General features: G+C 44.2%; 1 protein-coding gene across 5 annotated transcripts in view; it reads left to right on the forward strand.

The window, feature by feature from the left end:
• LOC138582170 (protein D7-like) overlaps positions 1–23544 on the forward strand; it is a 1409716-nt gene that overhangs the window by 325915 nt on the left and 1060257 nt on the right. For all 5 annotated transcript variants that reach the window (XM_069653210.1, XM_069653214.1, XM_069653212.1 and 2 more), the window contains one exon: positions 2519–2626. In XM_069653210.1, coding sequence (XP_069509311.1) covers positions 2534–2626 — 93 coding nt within the window. In that variant the 5' untranslated portion in view covers positions 2519–2533. The remainder of the gene's footprint in view (positions 1–2518; positions 2627–23544) is intronic.

The following is a 23544-nucleotide window of genomic DNA, read 5'->3' on the forward strand; positions in this document are numbered from 1 at the left end:
GATTCTTGAGTCCTCCGACAGAGTGCTTCGCAGGAATCGGTGAGTAGTGGAAAAATGAGTGTCCTATCTGTCCTATTCCGTCTCTTTTTATGTGTTTTCAAAGTGGGTGTGGAGGCTGATTCTACATGCCCAACCCCCTAAGGATTTGATAGGTCAGACAATCTACTGTTCCCTGACTGGAGAAAAGAGTAGTGTGTCATCAGGTGTCATGTTTATGGCTTAAGGAAAGAACACTCCCCTTTGCTTTTACTTAGAAAATCAATTTTTCCCAAGAAACATATTTCCTAGATACACAGGTTGTTCATAATACATACACACCACAAATTATTTAAGGTACATCTCTGTTCAAGTCCCATGTTCCTACGATCTTTGGTTCAGAAATGACAACGTATTCGCTATTTTGGTGGGTTTTCCAATATTGGTTCTGCACCAAATTTTATGGACGTGCACACCCTCTCTGAGCATATTACTGTACGTTTTTACGTTTCTAGCACAAACACCGTATCTACAATATTAATAAATCCCGGGGTTTGGTCTCAGAACATCACCCGGCGTCCAGCTTAGTCTTAAATTGTGAGTGAATTTTTCATTGTCACAATCTCAAAGTTGTGCATTTTTGTCAGCTTGTTACAATATTTTAGAACTATTTTCCTTAAACATATATTTGGTGCAATGTTAAATCCACATCCCAGTCTGGTCCGCCCCCAGAGATGGGTGAGTCAGATGGTCACATGGCCTGCCTCTCCCAGAGCAGTTGTTGACAAGGCACACCAAATTAGCATTTTCTTTTCAATTGAAAGACTCTATTCTCTTTCCTCCTGCCAGCAGGGGAAATCTCCTCCTGTCACAACAGTTCTAATTAACATGTCCATGCGATATCCTCTCCTGTTGGTAGGGAGGCCAGGTGTGAAGGGTTCCCAGGAACAGAAGGCCTCTTGAAGTTTTAATTAAATCAGATTCCTTCTAGTCAATTGCAACTTAGTTCCTTGTAAAAAAAAAATACATTTTATAAACTTAAAATAATCAATATTTCTTTAAATCAAGTCTTTCAACATGAAATCACGGTGTAGCACTCTATATGACATTTTGATGGAATTCTCTTCTTTGGCATATTTAGCTTCTGAAACGCAGCTCTCCTGTCAGAATTTTGAATCGCCAGCACCTGTCCGAGGTGAGCATCGGTACTACACCCATTTTTGACAGCTCTTTACATCAGTATCTTTAAAAGGAGATTTAGCTTGATAGCATATGATTCTTGCTGACATTGTATTGATGTGGATTCTTGCAGTAGAATAATGGGGAACACCCCACAAGAAGGTTGGATCTTTTTGGTGATTTGTGAGCCATAATTTTAGCACATTTTGACAATCTAGAAAATGGATTCCCAAACCGCTCTGTTGCTTTTGGCAATCGGCATTGCTTTTTCGAAGTGGTTTCAGGCTGCTTTGTGGATGGCCCAATGGTGGTTTTAGGCATTGATCTCCTGTGCTCACTAATATAGGCAAAAGTGGATGGCTGCCTATTTTTCAGGTTTTCACTGCGCATTTTCTGGTGATTTTGAGCGAGCATTCTGATGTTTCTGCTGCCAGCAATGCCTAGTAATGTTGCAGGGCTTGGATGAGTGGGTTAAGACATCCCACAGCATCATAATGTGTATATATGGTTCGTAGTGATTGGGCCTCATTACGATACTGGCGGTAGCCGTGCCGGTATCCTTATTTTTCTGGCGCCCGCAAATGGGCAATTACCAGGTCATTACAGCCTTGCCGGACCCAGTAATTGACCATTCGCGGGCGCCGGAAAAAATGCTCCCATTCCAGCCCCATAGGGCGCAATGGGGAGGTCAGATGCACCGGCACCATTTAGAATGGTGCCGGTGCATCTGACCTGCTCTGCTAACGGATGCCGGTACACCCGCCAGGTCAGACTTGGCGGGCAGGAAGGCACCTACGAGCAGAACTTGTAGTTTGCCAGTCCGGTAACAGTACCTGTATCTTACTGGTACAGTTGTTGCTGAACCGGCAAACTTGAGAGGCCCATTGTATGACAATATTTACCTCAAGGCTTTATTGCTTAGTGTATTTTAAAGGTCTAATCATTATATATTTTTGTACTTGCCTGTCTAAGAGGAATTATTGGAGTGCTTTGTTTTTAATTGTAGCCCTAGACCACTCTTGCACCCCTCCTGAGTCGAAGCCTTGCCACTCTACTACCCACCTCCTTGGATTTGGCTAGAGTTTAGGATCTTACCTGTTAACTATACTAGGTTGGCCTTGCAATCCACTCCAAGGGTTCATTTTGGAACTCCATCTTAAAGCTCATGTCTCCATGGGCACGAACATCCCTTATCTCCATAGCCAGTGCTAGATGCACATTTTTCCACCCAGCCTTTAATGTGTTGCTTTGTAGTCAAATCCATATCAGAATTCATTTTATGATCTGTTTTAGTGGTAAGTTTCTTGAAGATGTCTTACATCGGAGTGGTGATTTAACAGATTTGATTTTTATTTCTGTACAGATTCAGTCGTGCTTCATGGATTCCAGCGAATTACTTCAGTGTCCCTATGACAAAAATCATCAGATTCGCCCTAGCCGGTTCCCCTATCATCTGGTGAAATGCAGAGAGGTAGGTCAACACTGGTGAGGCCATCTCACCTTTTTTGCATAGTGTTGGGCTCAAAACTATTGCATCCTTGGAGTTCTTGGTACTAGCAGTTTGAGAGTCGCTGAAATGCAGAACTTTGCGTTGATGTTAATTTTACTTTAATCAATTGCTCCCAACCATGTGTGGGAATTGTTTGGCAATAGGTTTCCTTGAGAACACTGATTTGCCATTTTCCTATACTGCTATTTTTGTTTTCAGAAGACACTGATCTAATGGTTCACTTAACTAAAGAGAAAAGTGTGGTGTTGGGGGCAGAAACATTCAGATTCTAGTAGTGATAAATGCTAATCCTCAAATTAGTTTGTTCAAAGGCAATGCATATTAGTAAATGTAGACCACTGGGGAAATGGTTAAAGGGAACCTGTAGAATATAATAACCACGCACTGTGGAATCCTGAGGGCAAGTATCTGGAATAAACCGTCAACTTGCAGAAGAACCTGGTAGATAGTTTTGTTTCTTTTTACAGGGCAAAATTAAGGATCCAGTCACATGGTAGTGGGGGGCGGGGGGTGGAAAGGACTTTAGCCTATGGTGACCTGGCGATCCAAAAGAACAATAGCCCTTCACAGCAATGGGACCTACCATTCAGATGTTGAATCTGTGACAGACAGCTTCTGGAACACAGGAACCTGTACACAACAGACACCAGTGGCTCAGCAGGAAAATGTCCATAGCACAGCAGCAAAAAACTGCCTCTGCAGCAGGGCAATGGCTGTGGTGAGGATTCATTGTTCAGATAAACACATTTGGGCTCTCAAATCCCTTCCGGGCGGCGGCTTCGAATACCGAGGTGGCAAGCCCTGGTGGTAAAATACTGCAAGATGGACTGGAAAACGAACCCAGGATGAATGGTCGGGCTCCAGCAGAGGACCTGCAACACTATGGGAAGATCACCCAGCTGCCGAAAACTAAAACCAGCTATGCCTAGACTGCTGCATCAAGCCAGTAAGTATGTCCAGAAGAAGGCCCAGGAATGTGGCAATGGAAGGGGAAACCTAGTGAACCTATATCTAATAAGCCAAGCTGCTCTCCTCCCAAACATCAAACCTTTATATGCCTCTTCATTCACATGTGCTCACTTCTGCCAGGCCGCCAAACCCATTGGAGAGATTTGTTTTGTTCAGATCTAAAGCAGCTCAAACCACCATAGAGGCTATCAACCTGGACTCCCAAAAACACTGACATGAGCAGAACTGCCATTTCGGGCCTGCCTCGCCTTTTCCGTGAACAAAGGAAGCAGCCCCTAAAACAAAATAGCCAAGCATTAGACTTGAACCCATGATCACCCCAATGGCTTCCACAAAGGCACAGTGGGCTACTAATGCAGCAAATTTGGCTTCATCAGTTGTGCAAGCCAAACCTATTTGGTATGACCAGCGCGTGTCTGTTAATATTTAGTTTGGCATACACAGTGGGGGGTTTCCGCCAGAGCCACAGTTGGGGCTTGCACACTAACAAGCTTATATGCCTAACCCATCATACAAAAGTGTTATAACAGTGTGTGAACCAAAGGTTAAGTGGGATTCATGCTTGTGTAAAATGTGCTCCGAGTCTTATTTCTTTCAAATGAATTTTAAAGGGGTGCTAGCACGATGTACAGTTTTCCAGGTTGGTTTCCTTTATAGCCCATTAGTGTGAATCTCGCCTGCATAGGTTTTTGTTTATTTAGATATTTTTTATTATAATCCACTTTTAATACATTATTAAAATACTTCCAACATCAATCAAGAAAAATAATTTGAAATGTAGATCTCAGTATGACAATACTCTAGCTTCATTCCATAATTTTTAAATGATGTTAAAAAATAAGTAAAATATGCTTTCAAAATGTGTCTCCTGAAAACAAGGACGTAGCAACCATAGAACCAAAGAAGCAACCCCTGGCTCTCCCTGCATCTCAGAGCCGCCACAATTCTGGGTGGAGTAAGTGTATCATGGAAATGCTGTTAATAGGCGCTAATTGCGCCTTGATTGACCTCCACTTTAGATGGCAGCTCATCAGGGTCCTTCAGTGTTTTCAGTTTGATCTAATTCCTCGGATGAACATTTACCCACCAAGTCAGCAGCAACTAAAAATGTCTGCCTTGGATTATACAAAGAAGTGCAGTCAATTAGCAGATGTTTCACAGGCTCAATACATCTACCTTCACACAATTGACAGTCTCATTTCTTGGAATCAGGGGGCATGCCCCAGCGATTACCAGATTATGTACAGTGTTGAGTTTGACTTTCAAATAATCCTAAACCCAGTAATTGGGTGGGAGGGGGGGGATTACTGATGTAGCTAGGGACACGCATGTTCATGGTAATGTCAAAAACAATAATGCAGTAGTTTTTGTAGATAAATCTACCATCACTTTGTTCCATGCACTGTGGGTATAGAGAACCTAACATTACAGTTGTTGAATGTATACAGCGACATGCACAAAGGATTCCTATTGTGAAGGTGTCCATCTTAAAGCAATGCTTGCTATTCTACTTAAATTGCTATGCCGCATGAGATTTTTCTGGGTGTTTAATACATCATGAATCAGTCTAGTTGAAGAACCATATTGGGCATTTTCTAACTTCCAATAAAGCATAGGGCAACTCAAGTCAACCTTTTCATGAATGACTTGGGTATTAAACTCAAGATGAACTCTCCAGGAGTAGAATACGAAAGGCTCAATCTCCTTGGAATATTACATTCTAGTTTCATCAGAGCAGACTCTCTCCCAAGTGCCCACATCTCCACTCCATAGAGCAGCACGGTAACATTTTGGTAAGGTAAAGCCTAATCACTACTCCAACAGAGTACCCAGCACCCTTGGATGCAAAAGAACGAATGGTGCCTACTACCTGAGCTGTTTTTTTATTTGGATCTGCTCATGTTGTAGGTTGCCATCAAAGTAATGTCAAAGTATTTATAGAAACTAACAATTTCTATGCACTCTGAATTCAGCATCCATTTACTTTGCCGGTGCAAATATGTTCTTGGATTTAGTGCGTTATGCTGAGAAGATGTTCTAGTGAGGACTGTAATCCAGCAGGGGTATGATCTAATAATGCCAAGTCATCAGCGCAAGTTTATCATTGAAGACTGACACTGCCTAATTTTGGGGGAATCGATTAGGGATTGGCTAGACCAACACCCAAATCCGACAGATATAAATTGAAAAGGGTTGGTGCAAGAATGCACCCATGGTGAAGTCCAATGTATGTATTAATTCAGCAGGTTGTGGCTCCATGCCGACTCAAGCCTACTCTCTAGTGTTCTGAGGCAGGCTGATACCCAGGGGACTGATTATGTTCCACTTTGCCAATTTAGCCCACAATCTATTCCTGTCATCCGTGTTGAAGGCCATGCTGAAGTCCATGAAGGCCACGTAGACAGCATTACAAATCATCCTGGCCTGCTGCACATACCGGTACCAAGAGCAAGGCCATTAATCATTGTTTAATACCATTTCCTAAAGCCGGTTTGTTTGAGGTCTGATGTTTTATTGCATTTTTATAGCGACAAACGCCACCAAAACTGAACAATATTTGTACAGCATATTATCGAATCAATACTTCAACTCCAACTTGCACTACTTCACCCCATCCCCTCAACCCAGCCTATGCAACATATGCCTCAATACAGTCGGTCACATTGCATCCGCCTCTCTGTGCTGACTCCCCGGCCTTCTCTGTTTTTTGTTCTTAAACAATGTCAGTTAGTGCTATCCAACATTGTATATCCACTCTCGCCTCAGTGCCTTCTCCCATACCCCTGTCTCAGCTGTAACCCATTTTTACCAACTCCCTCCACCATCTTGATATGCACGGCTCCTTAATATCTTTTCACCTCATGGCTATACTAGGTTTAGCCATTCTGTATATCTGATCTTTGATTTTATTCAAGGGTTTCATTCGCATTACTCTTGTACCGGCTCAGCATGCAAGCCTCTGCTGTCTGGATATCTAGCTCTATGCCTCCCTGGGCCACCTTGTGCGCCAACTCCCTCCAGAACCCCTGTACTATTGGGGCATCCCCAAAACATATGTAGAGTCCAATGTCCCTCGCCCTGCATCTGGGGCATTCCTGTCTGTTTGCCCCTTTGAACGTCGCAATGACTGCAGGTGTAAGGTATGCTCTTTGTGTAATATACAATTGTATTAGCTGTATTGTGGCATTTCTAGAGACCCTCTTATGGTACAATATTACTTTCCATTCTGTCTTCGAATATCTTCCCCAATTCCCTCTCCTATTTCTCCCTACATTTCAATTCTGTTCGCAAAGTTTGGTCTATCAATATTTCGTAGATGTCAGGCTGAGAGGTCCTGCATCCGCGGAAGCTGCTGAACCCCCGACAATCCCCCTGAGATGTATTTCCCAGAACTAGATTTCAATTCAGCTCTGTAAACTACACCCCAAAGGGAAAGGGGGAAATGGGATAACAAAACAACACCAGGCAGACTGCGTCAAGGCTAACCAGAGCTGAACCTGCAGAGGATAAAAGAATAGCAGATACACTTCCTTAATTCACTTACTTAACCTTATGAATGGAAAGACATTAATCCTTAACTAATAATTAAGAATCATACCTGGTTCTTCTCTTGAAATTTCTTAGAGAAGCTGATAAAGAAGCTGAAAATCTCTTACTTGAGACACTTGAAATTCACAGCAACTTCTTACTTTAGGCAAAACTGGAAGTCTTAGTTCATTGTCTTTTTTCCAAAATGCTCTGAATGTTCAGTTAGATTGTCTTTAAAATATTCTTTATTGTTCTTTCAAACTTTTCAAACTATATATAATTGTATTGAGTTTTTGAATCCTTGAAGAAAAAACACGTGCTAAATGCACACGCAGGTTATTTCCATTCAGATTAACGATGAACTTCACATAGAAATCTTCCTGGTTGAAGAACACGCGCAAACGAATGAAGACGCGCGATCAAAATAATCCACACGCGCAAAAAATCCACACGCGCAATAATCCACACGCGCAATAATGTTCTCCTGCGAAACACGCGAAATAAAAACACCCACGCTCTTGAGTTCAAACGCGGCGAATTGATTCTCACGCGCAAAATCACTCGCGCTGGAAATACACGCGCACTTACATCGCACGCGACAAACAGATTCTCGCGCTCTGAACACCCGCGATAGAAATCACACGCGCTCTTTAGTTCTCACGCGGCGTATAGTTTCTCGCGCTAAGCATCACCCGCGCTATAAAATACACGCGCATTTAAAATTGCACGAGACCAACATCTACTCGCGCTCGGAACACCCACGCTAGAAAGCACACGCGCACTTGAATTCGCATGCAACAGTCAAATTCTCGCGCTATGGAACAACGCACTGGAAACACATGCGCACTCCGGGAGTTCAATAGTTTTAGTAGAAACACAACTTTTCACGAATTTTCAAGGAGAATGTTATTATGATGAACAGAGTTACAGTAAAAATAAAGTCACTTATCTCCTGAGCGAATTCATAAGGATTTCCTGCTTTTCCTGTCTTCAAAAACGAATTCCTGCCAGCTGATGACTTCTCCTGTAACCCCCAAGAAAGTAGCCGCTCAACTGCTGATGTCTGAAGGATAAAATCCACCAGGCCTAAGACTAAAGCAGGAGCAGCCACTAAACACGTCCTCTCAGATGGGGTTTTGATGATGAAAGGCACAGAGTGACACTTTAGAATGTTCATTGTTGTTCAGCATTGTCTTCTAACCAATCAGAGCTGTCACTGTGAGGCTCCATCTTGCCTTGGGTCAGAACCAGGATTCTGAATCAGCAAGTTAAGGCCAAACCAACTATAATGGAAAACTTCCCACCCACACAAAGCTAATCTGAAAAGGATAAATAAAGAGAAATAATGAAAAGGAAACTTGAATAAGGGAAGGAAACCTGACAAATAAGGGAAGGAAACCTGACAGTAGATCCTGGAAATGGCATGTCCACCCTCCGCTATGTTAAGCAGCATCTCCATTTCATCACTACCTATAGTCTCCTCAACACTGTTTGGCCATCTGTCTCACAATACCTTCATCACCGTGTTATACAACACAAACTGGCCGTGTCTATGCGGTATTACCCGACTTGTTCGTTTGCAATTGTTCGAATGCACAATTGCCAGAATTTAAAGGGTCACAATTGACCTTAGGATGTCAAAATAATCTTCAAAATAAATCCACCATTCGCCAACAAGGTTACTTATGCCATATCCAGTTTTATTAGGGGCATAACAGAGCTGTTAATGGTCAATTGTGAAAAGGTCAATTTTAATTTGAGCAATTGTCAAACGAACAATTCGTATACATCCGTCTATGCCTGTGGCTTCTTGCAATTCAACTAACATCATCCGCCCCTTTTCATTCCGCAGGTCTCCCATCGTGGCTACCCCACACTCTTCCCATCTTAATCTCACCATTGACTCACTACCTGGTTTCCCCATCTAGAATTTCCGAAATTGGGATTTGTGGTGAAAGCGGGTCTGCTAGCCCCATAACTCTGCAAACCTTTTTCCAAACTCGATTGCCCAATTCCACCAAATAAGGATGTCCAGTTTGTTCCCCGTTGGGATCCAAAGGAGGTTTGTTGGGTATCTACTTTTTATAACTGGCTGCAGCTATGCCTTTTCCGCCGTGGGATCTGCCATCCATTGTACTAGAAATTTCAGCTGGTACGCCAGAAAGTACAACTCGAAATTTGTTATCTTTAGTCCTACCTGTTCGTATGGTCTTTGCAGCGTACTCAGTGCCACCCTATTCCACCGCTACTGCCATTGGAACCCTCTGCATAGTCTTTCTAATTCCCGAAAGAACTGCCCCGGTATATTATACTGGACATTTTCCCAAAGCCATGCATGAGCCTCTGCAGTGTCACCATTTTTAGCAGCGCTGTTCTGCCCATCGCCGACAGGGGCAGCTTACTCCAGAACTCCACAGATTTCAGCAACCCGTGTCTGGCTCGTACTGTTATATTCATGTTCTCTTTTAGGGTCATGATAAATGTTGACTCCCAAGTATCTAAAGGAGTTCTTGCTCCAAAGTAAAGGAAGGACTGGCAAGTTCTCCTCAGCCACCTTTGCCATTCCAGCCAGTGGGAACAGACTTCCTCTTATTTATTTTGATTCCTGTTAGTCTACTAGAGTTATCCAGTACTTTGAGGATGTATGGCAGATTCGTCACTGGATTGCACAGATGCAACACATCATCCGCATACATGGACACCACATGCTCCACCCCGCCTATGTCTATACCCGCATCGCCATATTCCTGTTACAAATAACGCCGCCATAGGCTCAGCCGCTATAATGTATAGCATTGGCAACAGTGGGCATCCCTGCCTTGTGCCTCTATACAGTTGCCATGCATCAGAGTATGTGCTCCCCGTCTGGACTCTGGGCATTGGGTTGGTATATATCAGCCAAACCCATTTCATGTATTGTGGCCCAATCCCCATCTGTATCAGTGTGGCGTAAAACCAATCCCAGCGTACTGAGTCAAATGCCTTAGTCGCATCGAAGGAGGCTACTGCACATTCTGTGGTGCGATCTTCTGTTGTATAGATCAATTTGGTGCAGTTTCCAGAGGTTCTCAGATATCGTTCCTTGTTACATACCCAGTCTGATTTGAGTGGATCAGCACATGTATTACCTTGCGAAGTTTATTTGCCAAGATAGCTGTAAGGATTTTCCTGTCTTGATTTAGCATTAACAGTGGTCTATAGGATCCACAATCTGTGCTTCTTTCATCCACAATCTGTGCTTATTTTATTTGGTTTGAGAAGTGCAACTATCAGGGTCTCCCTCATGCTTCCTGGTAGTATATTTTCCGGATATGCTTTGTTGTACACCTTGGCCATCCACGGTGGCAGCATATCAACATAGTCTTTGTAGAATTTTCTAGGGAGCCCGTCCGTTCCTGGCGCTTTCCCCGTTGGCAGTGTCTGAATGGTGGCCGCCACCTCCTCTGGAGTTATGGGTTCTCCAGTTACTCCGCCTGGAGTGCATCTAACTGGGGCAGGGTCATGAGTTCCAGGACTTCTTGTATATATTCCTCCTCACTTTCTAGGGGGTTCGTATAGAGTGCATTGTAATATTCTGAGAACACCTTGTTTATGCCTATTTGTGTGTTCACCTCCTCTAGGTCTCTGTTCCGAATGGAGCATATGGGGGATATAGTATCGTTCCGTTTGTACAGCCAGGCTAACGTTCTCCCAGGCTGATCTCCTTGTGCATGGCTCCTTTCCAGGTAATTTACATAATTAAACGTCCCCAATCTATCCCATTGTGTTGGACATGCCTGTTTCAGTTCGTTTACTTAATCTGTGTTCTTTGTTTACTTTAGCCTCCCTTTCCAACGGCCTCAACTTCCCTTCTATTTTCTCGACGTCTTTGACAATTACTTTCTGTACACCTCCTGATTTACGCTATCATTACCCCTCATCACTTTGTACGCCTCCCAGACTGGGCTCACCTTCTGCACACTCCCCTCATTTACTGCAATATATTCAACTGTGCGCTTCCGAATATGCTCTGCAAATGCTTTATCTAACAGTGATTCACTCCACTTCCACATGGGGGATGTGTGATCTTGGAGCAAGACACTTGCCATCTTGCTCCGAGTGGTCTGACGGGACCTAGAATTCAGGTTCATGTTCCTCACCAGTGAACAAATCTATTCTTGTGTATACTTTATATGGGGCCGAATGAGTATTCCCTTTCTTCTCCGTTTTCTACCCTCCATAGATCTCGTAGTTGGAAGTGCTTCAATGGTGAGTTTAGCACCTTGGCCGGGGAGACGGTCATTTGTGTTTCATCTGATCTGTCCACAGTTGGGTCTAGTGTACAATTGAAATCCCCTCCCCAGATCAGTTTTCCATTACTGTAGGCTCCCAACCTTGCATACAGTGATTTGAAAAACAGTTGCATCATGGTTTGGGGCTGAAGTATTCACAATACAGACCTCCCGGTTTTCCATTACACCGTGTAACATCGCCATCCTACCCTCATCTGTCCTTGCCATCAACACTTTGAATGGTATAATGGGGACCACCCAAATGAGGACCCCTTGCATACGTAGAGTATGTGAAGCCCACCATCCCTCCTCCCCACGAACCCGCCAGGTTCTTCTGTTTTTGTGCATCGAAGTGCGTTCCTGTAACAATGCTATCCCTACTTTATTCCGTTTGATATAAATGCTCACTCTTCTCCGTTTCACATAATTATTAAGCCCTCTGACATTCCATGTCATGATTCTAACAGTACTGGCCATTATCGTGCCTTGTCTAGGGTATCAGTTAGGCCACCAGCCTGAAGAGTTCGGAGCAATGTGTGATCATGTATGCTAGGCTCTTCTCTGCCATCACCCCCACGCCAAACAAACTGCAAACCTAACTCGTCCAGCTATGCTGGGCATACTAGGACTTTGCGGTTTCTGCTCCATTCAATCTGGTCGCTAGACTAGTCTCCTGGTGCCCTACGAGCGGGCCTTGTCCAGTAGCCCTGTAGTGGGTCTGCTCAGTCTCAGCGTTCCCTCTACCGGGTTTCAGCAACTCTACATTTTGCTCCTGCAACTTAGTAACATATCCTATAGCTTCCGTTTTGCTTGCAACTCCTATTACTGTATAGCCTGAGTCCGGCATCGCTCAGTTATATACATTTGTTCATTGTCTGTACTGCTGTAGCAGTCCACTCCGGGAGCTCTCCTTCTCGACTAGGTATGTTGGCTATGTTCTGCAGCTTCTGGTATTTGAGCACTGTCCATCCACTCCTGTTCTTTTGGGGTTTCGAAGAAGAGGACATTGCCATTATATATCGCCTTTTTAGTTTCACCGGATATAGTAGCATGGCCTTCTTGAGCCTGGCCTTCGTCACAATGTATTGGGCTCTCCTCCTCTGAACTTGAAAGGTGTAATCTGGGTATACTGAGATCTTTGCTGATGCCCTTTGCATCGTCCCTCCCGACCTGAAGAAGGCCAGGATTGAGAGGTGTGATGTTATCCTCCATCCAAAGGGTCAGCTCCTCAAGTAATACCCTGGCAAAAATGTTGCCAGGAGCATCTAATCTGGCCGAAAGTCGATGACTCAGATCTTTACGGCAGCCTTTTTCTAAACCCTGGGACAATAATGCTGTTCTTCCAGGAAGACTGGAGGCTCTGTGATGCTAATCCATCAAAACAGCCAATAGAGCACCCTGGCCCAGATGACATGATCTGCCTTAATTTATGGCAATATCTGTCGGGCCCTTAAAGTCCATGGAGTCAGCTGGTTCACCTCGACATTGCTTGCAAAGATACTAGCAGCCCCAGCGCTATTTGAATATGGCTAATGCAATCCTTCTCAATAAACAAACCCTACACATCCCTACTGTGACCATCGCCATGTAGAAATGTTCTTTGATCATTAGTTGATGCACTAAAGATCAAGCTCTGCCACAACCCCCCACCCCGTCTTTCCCCCATCTATGCCTTTTTAGTCACGTGTGGTAATTGGCCCTAAATTTGTTCACCGAGTGTGCGTACTGCACAGTCTGAAAACATTGTTTAGACAGATTACGTAGGTGAGATTGAAGCAACCTTTTCTTCTCCCTGATGACCATATCAAATGTGTCGGTGTCGCTCTCTGACCAACCCCTTTACAAGAGAAACCTCTAGCATTAAAGTCAATGCTAGCTTTGATGATTTCAACACAGTTCACATATTTCTGTATCCCCCAGTCAGCAAACTCCTTAGTATGTAAGCATACCATAAAATACTCTCTCTCATACGAATACATCATTAACAAAGCCTAAGCCACCTTAGAGGCCAACTTAATGATGTTAGTGTTCCATGAGATATAATTAAGTTCAGCATTGATGTTTAACTTTGCCTGTATATCTCGGCAAGTGTGTGTGTGTCCCTTCAGAGCAAAATAAATAATTATGGGAAAATGATCACTCTTTTGGGGATGAGACCCATGTCCTGAATCGGAGAAGAGGACTGCAAGACAAAGACCTATTCAATGATACTGGCTGAGTTGTTAACCCTCTGCAATACACTAGGGTGATAATCAGAAAGGATTGACAATGTGGAAGCCAAAAGAATTCAACATTGGCCCAGGCGATACCCCGACCACAAGTATGATCTAACCTTGTAAAAGAGGTAAAACCAGATGGTACCTCCTGATCTTCCCCCATTCCCATACATGTCTCTGGGAATCCTGGAGTTCCTCTCCACACAAGAATGAAAACAGGACTTTTATTAAGTATGATTTCCATCTACTTAAGTAGATCACAATGAGGGACTTGACAAGGGGATCATAGACAATACTACACTAATTTCCAAAACCTTTAGCTATGCCTTCACCGGTAACATTAGTCTTTTAATCAAGACATTGTTATAATTACTTATCAATTCAACAAGCTGGAGGGAATTATTGAAGCCCAGCATCAGACCACCCTTGGGCCTACCTCTAGGTCCTTGTGTAGACCATTTCGATAGGATACTCCAGCCGTCGATGGTAAGTGGGCGGGTTAGCAATGTTTCCTGCAGGGCAATCACAAAAAAGCAGTCTATAAACTCAAGTAGGCCATTCTATTTAGACAGGTGTGAATGTCCCCACGTATTCCACGAGAGCAGCAAAAAGGCAAACTAGGAACTGGTAAGCATTTGCTGCTGTATAAGTGGCCAGCCACTCCCAATGACCCATGTCTTGAGAATCAGCATTGCTTACCCACAGCTTCCCATTTACTGAGAAAGGAAGTGCCAGTGCCACCCAGTCCAGTCCTGTGCTAAAAACTCATCATGCGAGTTGGATACACCTCCTTGCTGCACAGCTTTTCATGCCCATCAATTCTGATCATGGGCTAACTTGAGAGCCACATAATCAGCCATTTTCCTACCAACTAAAGGCTCGACAACTGAACAGTCAGAACCCGTCTTCAATAACGCTGCTCCATGCTGTAATATATATTCAATTGAATTTTTGTTGTCGAAATGAACAAGCAAAGTGGCATATCTGACATTTTCACAGGTATCAACAATGCGGATATCACCACTACAGTGTATTTGAAGTGGGATAGCACCATGCAGAAAATCCAAGAGCCCTGTTCTATTAAGATGGAAAATGTCACTATGGCAAAAAAGACTACTGATCTTAAAGGCCTTCATTTGCTTAACACGCTCCTACCTATTCATATAATTTTTACTCCTGGTTAGACAAGAGGTAATGCTCCCTATCTCAGTTTGCACAGTGACATCAGTGGTATGTTTAGCCACTTCAACGTCTCCATTGCAAAACAGACTTTCGATTCTATACCACCTCCACTACCTTACCAGACTTTATCTGGCTTGTCTTTTCGCCTACCACTGCGCTTAAGCCCGGTTGTGAGCGTCAGGACTGGCGTGATGAAATTCCGCAGGAGCTGATGCTGATCCCACAGACCCTCACACAGAGTTCCCTACTCAACTAAATGCAGCTGAGAAGAAAAGCCCAAGAAAGGGGTAGTGGAGAAAACAAACGAGAAAACTGCAGACTCTCGACCTCATGGCTGTCCTTGGAATCTGTAGTGAAAAAATAATGTAGCTGGTTACAATTATACTGTGTAACTAATATCTTTTCGGTAAATGTTACTTAAGTGAAAGGCTTTTACCTGCTGAGCCTCTCTGCAACTGCTTAGAGGCTGGATTGTTCACTTTAATCTTTTAACATGTGAAAATGAGTTTCCAGTTTCATCTTGCATTAGAAATTATGAGTTCAGAAGTTTGACTCCACACACAATATCAACAAGCTGGATCAGTTTTGTAAATGTGTATTACAACCAGATTGAGATTGTAGAAATAGAATACTTATCTTTTGCTTATAATGCTGGGCAGCCAAAGTTCCTTTGCTTTCTACTTCTGCAGAATGAACTCTTGTTTTCTGCTTAACTTGTAAGTGTTTTATGCAATACTCCATCATCTCTCCTGATAAAATGCATAAATGTCACTTCACAACCAAAAGAAATTAGTATTGCTGAAAACCTTTCTTTAAAAAAATGAGGTTCCTTTAAGAATGGCTGTCCTCTTTCTATTGCTCTGCTTTCATAGTTCCATAGTCTTGCAGAGCCCTTCAGGAAATATCTTGCCACTGTATAGCAAGATAACTGAGGTACATGAGTATTTATTTGCACGCAATGTTAGTAATCCCTGGAAAAGTAGAACACTCGCAAAACAAATCCTCTCTCAGCCGCGCGCACAAAAAAACCTGCACACTAATTTAAAAAAAATATACAATTTTCATGCCTCTCTCGCACTGCCAAAATATCGTAGCCTCGCACTCCCGACGGCTCTAAAATCCACACGCTTCTATACACTTAAATTATTCCAAACTCTCGCCCTCTTTCAGATAAATCTTACGCACTTAAAACACACGCGCTTTTAAATTAAAAGACCTGCGCTGTGCACATTAAGAACTCAGTCTTGCCAACGTATTTACAGTATTTTGAAGTTGTAGCTGCCGACCACATACTTCTCAGTTTAAACTTTTTAAATATTGATTCAGCTTCTTATAGTTTATACTACCTATCAAAAACTAATAAGATTATTATAACTTCCTGTTTTCTTTGTATACAAAATGTAACGCTCCCACCTGCAGTCTTAAGAAAATGCTTTCCTCAGCTACTGTTGACTTCAGATGCTTTCTCTGGTCTCTGGATAAGGCCTTAAATTAAGGAAAACCTTAACATACAACTGAGGTTCTAGGGAATGAAAGGCAGTTCTAGAATCCTGCACACAGCCAAGTACCCAAACCATTGGCCTCCCAGCCAATCGGATAAGCTCAGCATTGCTCCATCTTAACTTGGAAAACCCTGCATTCCTCCATCTTAACTTGGAAAACCGACTCTTAAAGAAACCTCCTATCCTGTGAATCACTACAGGCCTATTCCAGCCCCCAGCCCTGACCGTGAGGAAAGTTGATACTGCCCTTTGCGGCTTCCATAAAGGAACATGTCACCTTTTTGTTTTTAGAGGTAGACCTAGGCAATTAATCCCCACTTCAATGGTTAATGAAGTGTTTACTATGCAGCATGCATGACAGAAAGCCTCAGACGTAATACTTTTGACCGACTCCCATTTGAGTCTGCAATAGGTTTCTGGCTGCTACCCAGATTCACTGTAGTTTGTTTCAGTAATCGCTTTCTCCAAGGGCTGGCCTGTTGGCAAGGCAGGAATGAAGTTTTTAGACCCAAACCATCACCCTTTCTTAACTAGCTTGTCCCTCTACATAGACGGTTGACTAACAACTTTTTTAGGTATCCTTTCATCTGTGCAGGCAGAACCTCCTTCACTGTTGGGGGAGTTTTCCTAAAGTCTACTAACAGGTGAGACTCTATAAAACTATGCCTTGGCATACAGCCCCAACTCATATTTACTGGGTTCTCTGTACTGACCTACAGCTCACATCCTCATCATAAGGTAAGACTGGCTGCGCTGCCATTCTACCAAACCTTTGGTTAGTACAGACCTTAGTCATAGACTCGCACACACTTGTAGGTATAATAAAATATACATTTATTTTATATACACATGGCAAAGGTAAGTAAATACGATTTACACCAACACAAATGGAAAACCTAAGCAATTCTTTTTCAGGTAAATACTTCAATAGTAGTGGCTTGTACCAGCAATGAACACAATAACTGACAGTTCAGTTGGAAGGAAAAAGGGTTATTCAACACTAGCAACAGCAATCTAGAACTTGGCAACACTTGTCAGTAAGGCAGCTGGTCCATTCCCTAACTAGTCAACAGTTCTTCAAAGTCAGCGGAGGAAGGGTGCCAAGTCTTATACAGCAGCAGAAAAGGTAAAGTTGATACTTTAGTAACTTTGATACTTTAGTAACTTTTAAAATGGAATGCTTTAGTGGAATAAAGTTGGTAGGGACCTTGTAAAGTACTCCCTATAGATGCACAAGCTGTAATGCATGGGCAGGTGGTATTGGTGATTGCCGAAACTCCCATCTATATCTAGTCGCACAGGAGCAACAATTCAGCATGAGATGAGTACTACCTTGAGCCTCACAATACCTCAGGAGTGTTGAAGAAAATGCAGCTCGATTCCTCAGTCTGGTGATGAAAGGCAGGGACCCTCAGCAAGGATTTCATTGGACCCATGTCCGTCTGCGATTTGGGCGCCTTTTTACAAGCTCCAACAGTGAACAGTTATTGACTGGTTGATCCGCATCAACTTTGGTGAGCTACAGTTGGACCTCCAGTGGCACGATACCAAATATCTGGGAGGCTTCGTTCATGGAAAGGCGATGCACTGCAGTTGGGTCAGAGGTCCCCTGGTATTTGTGATTTGCAACCCTGGAAGGTCACCGCATGTTGGGGGATGGCTCATTCTGCAGCTCGTCTTATGGCTAGTTGATCCCACCAGCCAAAGGGAATGAATCCTCTTCGGAACACCTGTCAGTCAGAAAACAGGGTCAGGACAGCAGCGGTCTATTGGCAGTTACTGCAAGGGTCTGCTGGCGTCTCTGGTAGTCGTCTGCTTTGTATCTTCTATTCCAGTGGTTAACTTGCCTTCTGCCTCAAACCACACATTTTAATCAGGAATTTCCATTCATTCCTCTGTAAACCCTCCCTGCAGTTTACAGAAAGGAGCCGGTGGCAGTCCAATCAGGAAAGGCAGCCCCCCTGTGGGAACTAGTTTCATTCAGGCACATCAGCAGAACAAAGAGCAGGGTTTCGAGCCCCCCCTTCCCCCCCCTGCCTACTGTCCTCACAGATACACGGGAGCCTTGGTGGACACTCAAATGGTTCCCGCCAAAGGCAAAACTCGCATTACTACCATTACCTCACAAGACTGGTAGAAGGGCTAACCAAGGACAACCCCACGAGAAATGGCAAAAAAAGAAAGGAGCCACCATGAAAGAACATAGGTGACCCATTTGTGCCTAACCTGGGCTGAGGGTACAGACTGCGGTCAAAAATGGCACAACAGTTGGTAAAACACGTCCACTGCCACCAGCCATAACTATAGGGTTGTCACTAACTAAAAAGGTATAGGAGCAGAGAGAAGGGGATTCTAGGTATCCCTTCAGCACTCCACATAAGGTGGGGTGTGCAGATCTTTCACAAGTAAAGGTTTAGGATGGATACAAAGTATCCCACTTTCCTTAGATCAGTAGGTTTTAAGGAAAAAGAGAATATACAAAGGACCCAGAGGGTCCACAGCAACCCTGCACATAGGGTGCAGTGTGCTGCAAAAGTGAAACACTGATGCGTTTTTAAAGAGTATGGAGGAAAGCAAGATGCCATAACCTAGATAAACATAAAGAACAGAATTCCCATGGTTGGAACAAATGAGAATGAATGAAAAAGAGCTCCCCTCATTCAGAGAACAAGAGAAGTCCATAACTCCAGCAAACCGTGCTGGGGGTGGAGGGTGGGAATCTCACTAGGAGAGTGAATTACGCATAAAACAGATCCCCCCCCCCCCCCCCCAACAGTCACCAATGAGGATGTTCCACCTTTTCCAAGAAGAGTGCAAATGTGTCCGCTCAGTGAGAGTATCAATATTAGCAAGAAATGTGTTCATGGAATTGGTCTAAGCTTTAACGGTGCTGGAGATCTAATCAAGAATACCAAAACATTTACTGAACAGAATCATGTTTGAGCAGTTTGTTCTCTGGTCCTTCAAAACCAGAGAACAAAATTAGAAAAATGTTCTGGACTGTCTTTAGTTTGATTCCTTTTGCCAACCTTCTTGTAGCTTTTCATCTCTCCAATTGCACCAGTATTTGATTCCAAAATGTTCTTAGTTCTATTTATTTTGTTTATTTGTACAGCACTTGTACACCAGTGACATGCTTCAAAGCACTACAAGGCGGGAAGGGAGCAAGGGAATACAGTAATATCCAGAAGTTCCGAATGATCTAACAAAAAGTAACTGCCTACTATGGGCATTTCTTAGTGCAAGTGCATGAAGTGTTTGAGGCACAACCAGACAAGGGAGGGAAGACCAAGGGGGACAAGAAAGAACTTAGGAGTCCTACTAAATTCGAGTTCTGTAAGTGTACAGAGAGATGTGGGGGAGAGGAGAGTAGCTTAAGTGTGCCCAGTTTAGCAGGGCCCTGGTTTAAGTGCAAAGAGGTTATATCTCTCATGGAGCGTATGCTGCAAGTGCAGTATTCTGAATATAGTGCAGAGGCCTGGAGGCAAGGGCAAAGACTGGTGGGGGAGCCTGGGACCTGTGCGGTTCTGAAGGTTAACTAGGTGACCAGTCACTAAAAACTGAACAGTTAGGAAGGGAAGGAAGAGTGGGGCAGGAGAGAAAAGGAGGAGGTTAGCAGGGGAGAGGGAGAGAAGGAGGAAGCAAAGGGGAAGGGCTTAATGAATTTCCAGAACTTAAGGATCTCCGTTTAAAGCAGAGGGAGAGAAGCATGGAGGCTGTTCCAGAGGGAGGCACCTGCAGAGGATAAAGAGCTAGCCCCAAATCTCTGATTAGAAAAAGGGCTCATTCGCAAAGAGTTTGAGAAAGATGAGCGCAGGGCTCTAGAAGGAGAGTATTTGGGAAGAGCGTTGATAGAGCGGCCCTGGCCCCAGAAAGCCTTATGGACTATGCAGTGGGGTCTTGAAATTGATTTGAATTATGTCCTACATTTGTAGGAAAGCACAAAACCCACAGACATCTAGGTGCTAATTACAGAAGAGGGGCAGGGGGAAGCTACCAGGTAATGATTGAACAAGATTTTTTAGGTGTTTCATGAAGACCCGGTACAATGGTTTGTTTCGCAGGTAAGATGGTAGTTCGTTCCAGAGTGGTGGGGCACGGGCTAGGAAGCTGGTGTCGCCTGCTCTTTTCCTGTTGTAGCGAGGAGAGGAGTCTGTGTTTGTAGGCGGACCTGGTAGGTCTGATGGAAGAATGTTTTTCGATTGCGTCTGTGAGGTATTGGGGAGCCTTGTTAGCAACGCATTTGTAGGTGATGGAGAGAGTCTTACATTTTAATTCTGTCCTTGACTGGGAGCCAATGTGCTGATTTTCTGGCTTCTGATATGTGGGCATGTCTTTCAATGTCAAGTGCTGCCCGCAGAGCAATGTTTTGAATGGTTTGGAGTTTGTGTGGAGTTTTTTCTGAAGTTCCGCACAATAGGGCATTGCAATAATCCAGTTTGGATCCTATGAGGGCTGGTGCAATTTCAAGTCAATTCTGAGAGGAATGTTTTGCTAGCATTGATGAGTTTAATTGCGTATCCTGAGGAGGCGGCAATGGGGTTGACCTGGAGGGTCCTGGTTAGAGAGGAGTCGAGGAAGATGCCAAGGGTTTTGACGGACGTTACTACTGAAACCTTGTGGCCATCCATAGTCAAGGTTTTGTAATCCTGGTGGAATTTGGACAGGTGTGATGCTGGGACAATGATGAGGAGCTTGGTTTATCATTGAGGCATAGGCTATGTGCTGCCATCCAGGACTGGATGATTTAGTAGATTATGTTGATGCGACAGGTGTTTGGGGGGGAGGTGGGGGTAGTGTCCTGAGAGGGGTATGAGGATTTGTGTATCGTCCGCATAGTGTGAGACGCCAAGAGCTTCTAGATGGTCAAAGTGGGGTTTATTATACACGTTATACAGTGTGATTTTAGAGACCTAGGCAATTAAGGTAATGGTATAGGTCTGAACTACACAGGTTGGTAGTCTGGCTGAGCAGCCAGGCTTCTCTCAAGAGGGGTCAATGTGAGCAGTAATGTTGTGACGGTTTCACCACACAGTTCTCCAAATAAACACTTATACTCGAGGTTTCTTGATAAAACAATACATTTATTTCAGTCCGTTTTATATAAGCCTTCTTCAGAAAGGGAGCAACACATGTAACAATTAAATATACTTCAAAACCCACTTAGATTCTCTAAATCGGATGATATCCATTGGGGATGGCACACACACGTCCTACACCCTTAGGTGACTAAAATAGCTGGGACACTGGACATCGATTTATCACTGGTACATTGAAATGATATGTTTTTTATAACACGCTTAATACCCAGACGCTTTAAGCGTGGGCCCGGGATCGAACCTGTGGTGCTCTGTCGTCTTGCTTCCAAGGCGAGCATGTTGCCTCCTGAGCTATCCTCCCGATGTCTAGAGCAATACTGAGTTTGGTGAAAGAGAATCGAGGAATAAAACAGGTTAACAAATAATTCATAAACGGGTAACATTTAAAAAAAAAAAAAAAAAAAAAAAAGCAGAGTAAATCAACACTTTCCTGAAGGGGAAAGGCCAAAGAAAAAGTCGGGTAAGAGTCACTCGGGGACCCAGGACTGGCAATTTTAATTGCAGAATGTCCAGGGGAACTGAATATCTTCTTTGCAGGTTTGCAACAAGTCTTGCACAATGTTTGTAGAAAATGGAACAGTTGAAGGGCCACAAGCTCAGAGGCTTGTGAGGGGCAAAGCTTTAGCAACTCTGCAAGGTAACCAAGACAAGTCTCAAATGAGAGCAAGTAAGGCTACACAAGAGTCAAGTTCTCTTAGACTTTACAGTACCTCTGGTTCGAATGAATAGTTCCAGCTGGCTTCTGTTCCTGTACAGCTCTGCAGATCCTGTTGTTCCTGAGCCTCAGTCGTGGGGCAAGAGGGGAGGACATCTGGGGACTCCTGCTCTGCAATGGGACGGTCAGTGGCAGCAATGGGCAAACTTCAATTCAATGGTCCTTTGGCGTTTCAGCTCCTCGTGTCTGACCGCAAATGGCAACCCTGCGGTTCTGATACCACTTTAGACTTTCCTTGCCTCTGGGGTCCAGCACTCTGAGGTGGCTCAGGCTTGGTCCTTCCTGCATCAGGGCAGTCCAGAGGATCTTCCTACCGCTCGGGTCTGACTTAAAAGCAACGCACACAATCTGGTGTCCTCTCCCTGGCTCTTCGGATCCAGAAGCAGTGGAAATGCAACCAGCTTCGAGAGGATGTCCAGACTGGCTTACTTTGGAGTTTATTGGTCCCACCAACTCTAAGCGGCAAGTTGTCCTTGCAGGTCTTCTCTAGTCGAATTCAGAGCTTCAGCACAGCAGCAGGGCTTCACCGGGCAAACCAACGGTCCAGGAGTTGCAGCAGGTTCTTCAAAGTGTTACACTCACCTGGCTCCCACAGGGGCATCGATCTGAACTGGACAGCTACGGCCTCCACCAATGTGACGCGTAGTGCCGAGATGACGGACTGGACTGGCCCACCTAGCTTCGTTTGCTTGGCCCGTAGGAATATTCTTCTGCAAATGGAGAAAGGGAATTAACCACCCGTGGAGTTGAGCGTTAACCCTCCCCCTCCCTCTGGTCTCCCCACTGATCACCTTTGATGTCCCCTCTTATAGTCTCACCTGATGGTTTGGAAAGATGAGCTCTCCATCCTGCTTTGAGCGCAGGGGCGCGTTGATAACCAGTTGCTTCACTGGCTCAAAGGAATTGGTGAGTTCCAGAACAATATTGACTCTGAGATTCCCGCAAGACGCCGTAAGTATGTAGTTCGTAAGAGTTCAAATGTCTGACTTTCACTCTTGTCCGATTCCTTGCAGGTTGCAGCTTGACCCTAGCGAAGAGTTCCTCGTGGCAACCGGTAATATTCAGGTAAGGATTTGTATTATCCAGCACAGTTCGATAAAATAATGTCAATATGTAACCTGTTGCTTTCTCCCTTATTCCGGTGCTGAGAGAAAATATGTAATCTCTGGGAATAATGCCTCAGGCGGTAAAATCAGGTAAGTCTATTGTGGTGAAGAGGGTTCCCCTTGTTTGTCCGGGGTTCGGCGAGGATGCAGTGGAAGCTGCGCCGACCCGTGAAGAGGAATAGTACCCCCGGTGGTAAAATCAGGTAAGTCTGTGGGGGGTAACTAATATTGCCTCTGTGTATTCCCTTGGCTCACCTTGCTGTTCTTGTCTTCCCCTTAGGTGCCGAAGTG

This window comes from Ambystoma mexicanum, chromosome 3q (assembly GCF_040938575.1).
Source record: "Ambystoma mexicanum isolate Mex_15411 chromosome 3q, UKY_AmexF1_1, whole genome shotgun sequence".
In the NCBI taxonomy this organism is placed as follows: domain Eukaryota; kingdom Metazoa; phylum Chordata; class Amphibia; order Caudata; family Ambystomatidae; genus Ambystoma; species Ambystoma mexicanum.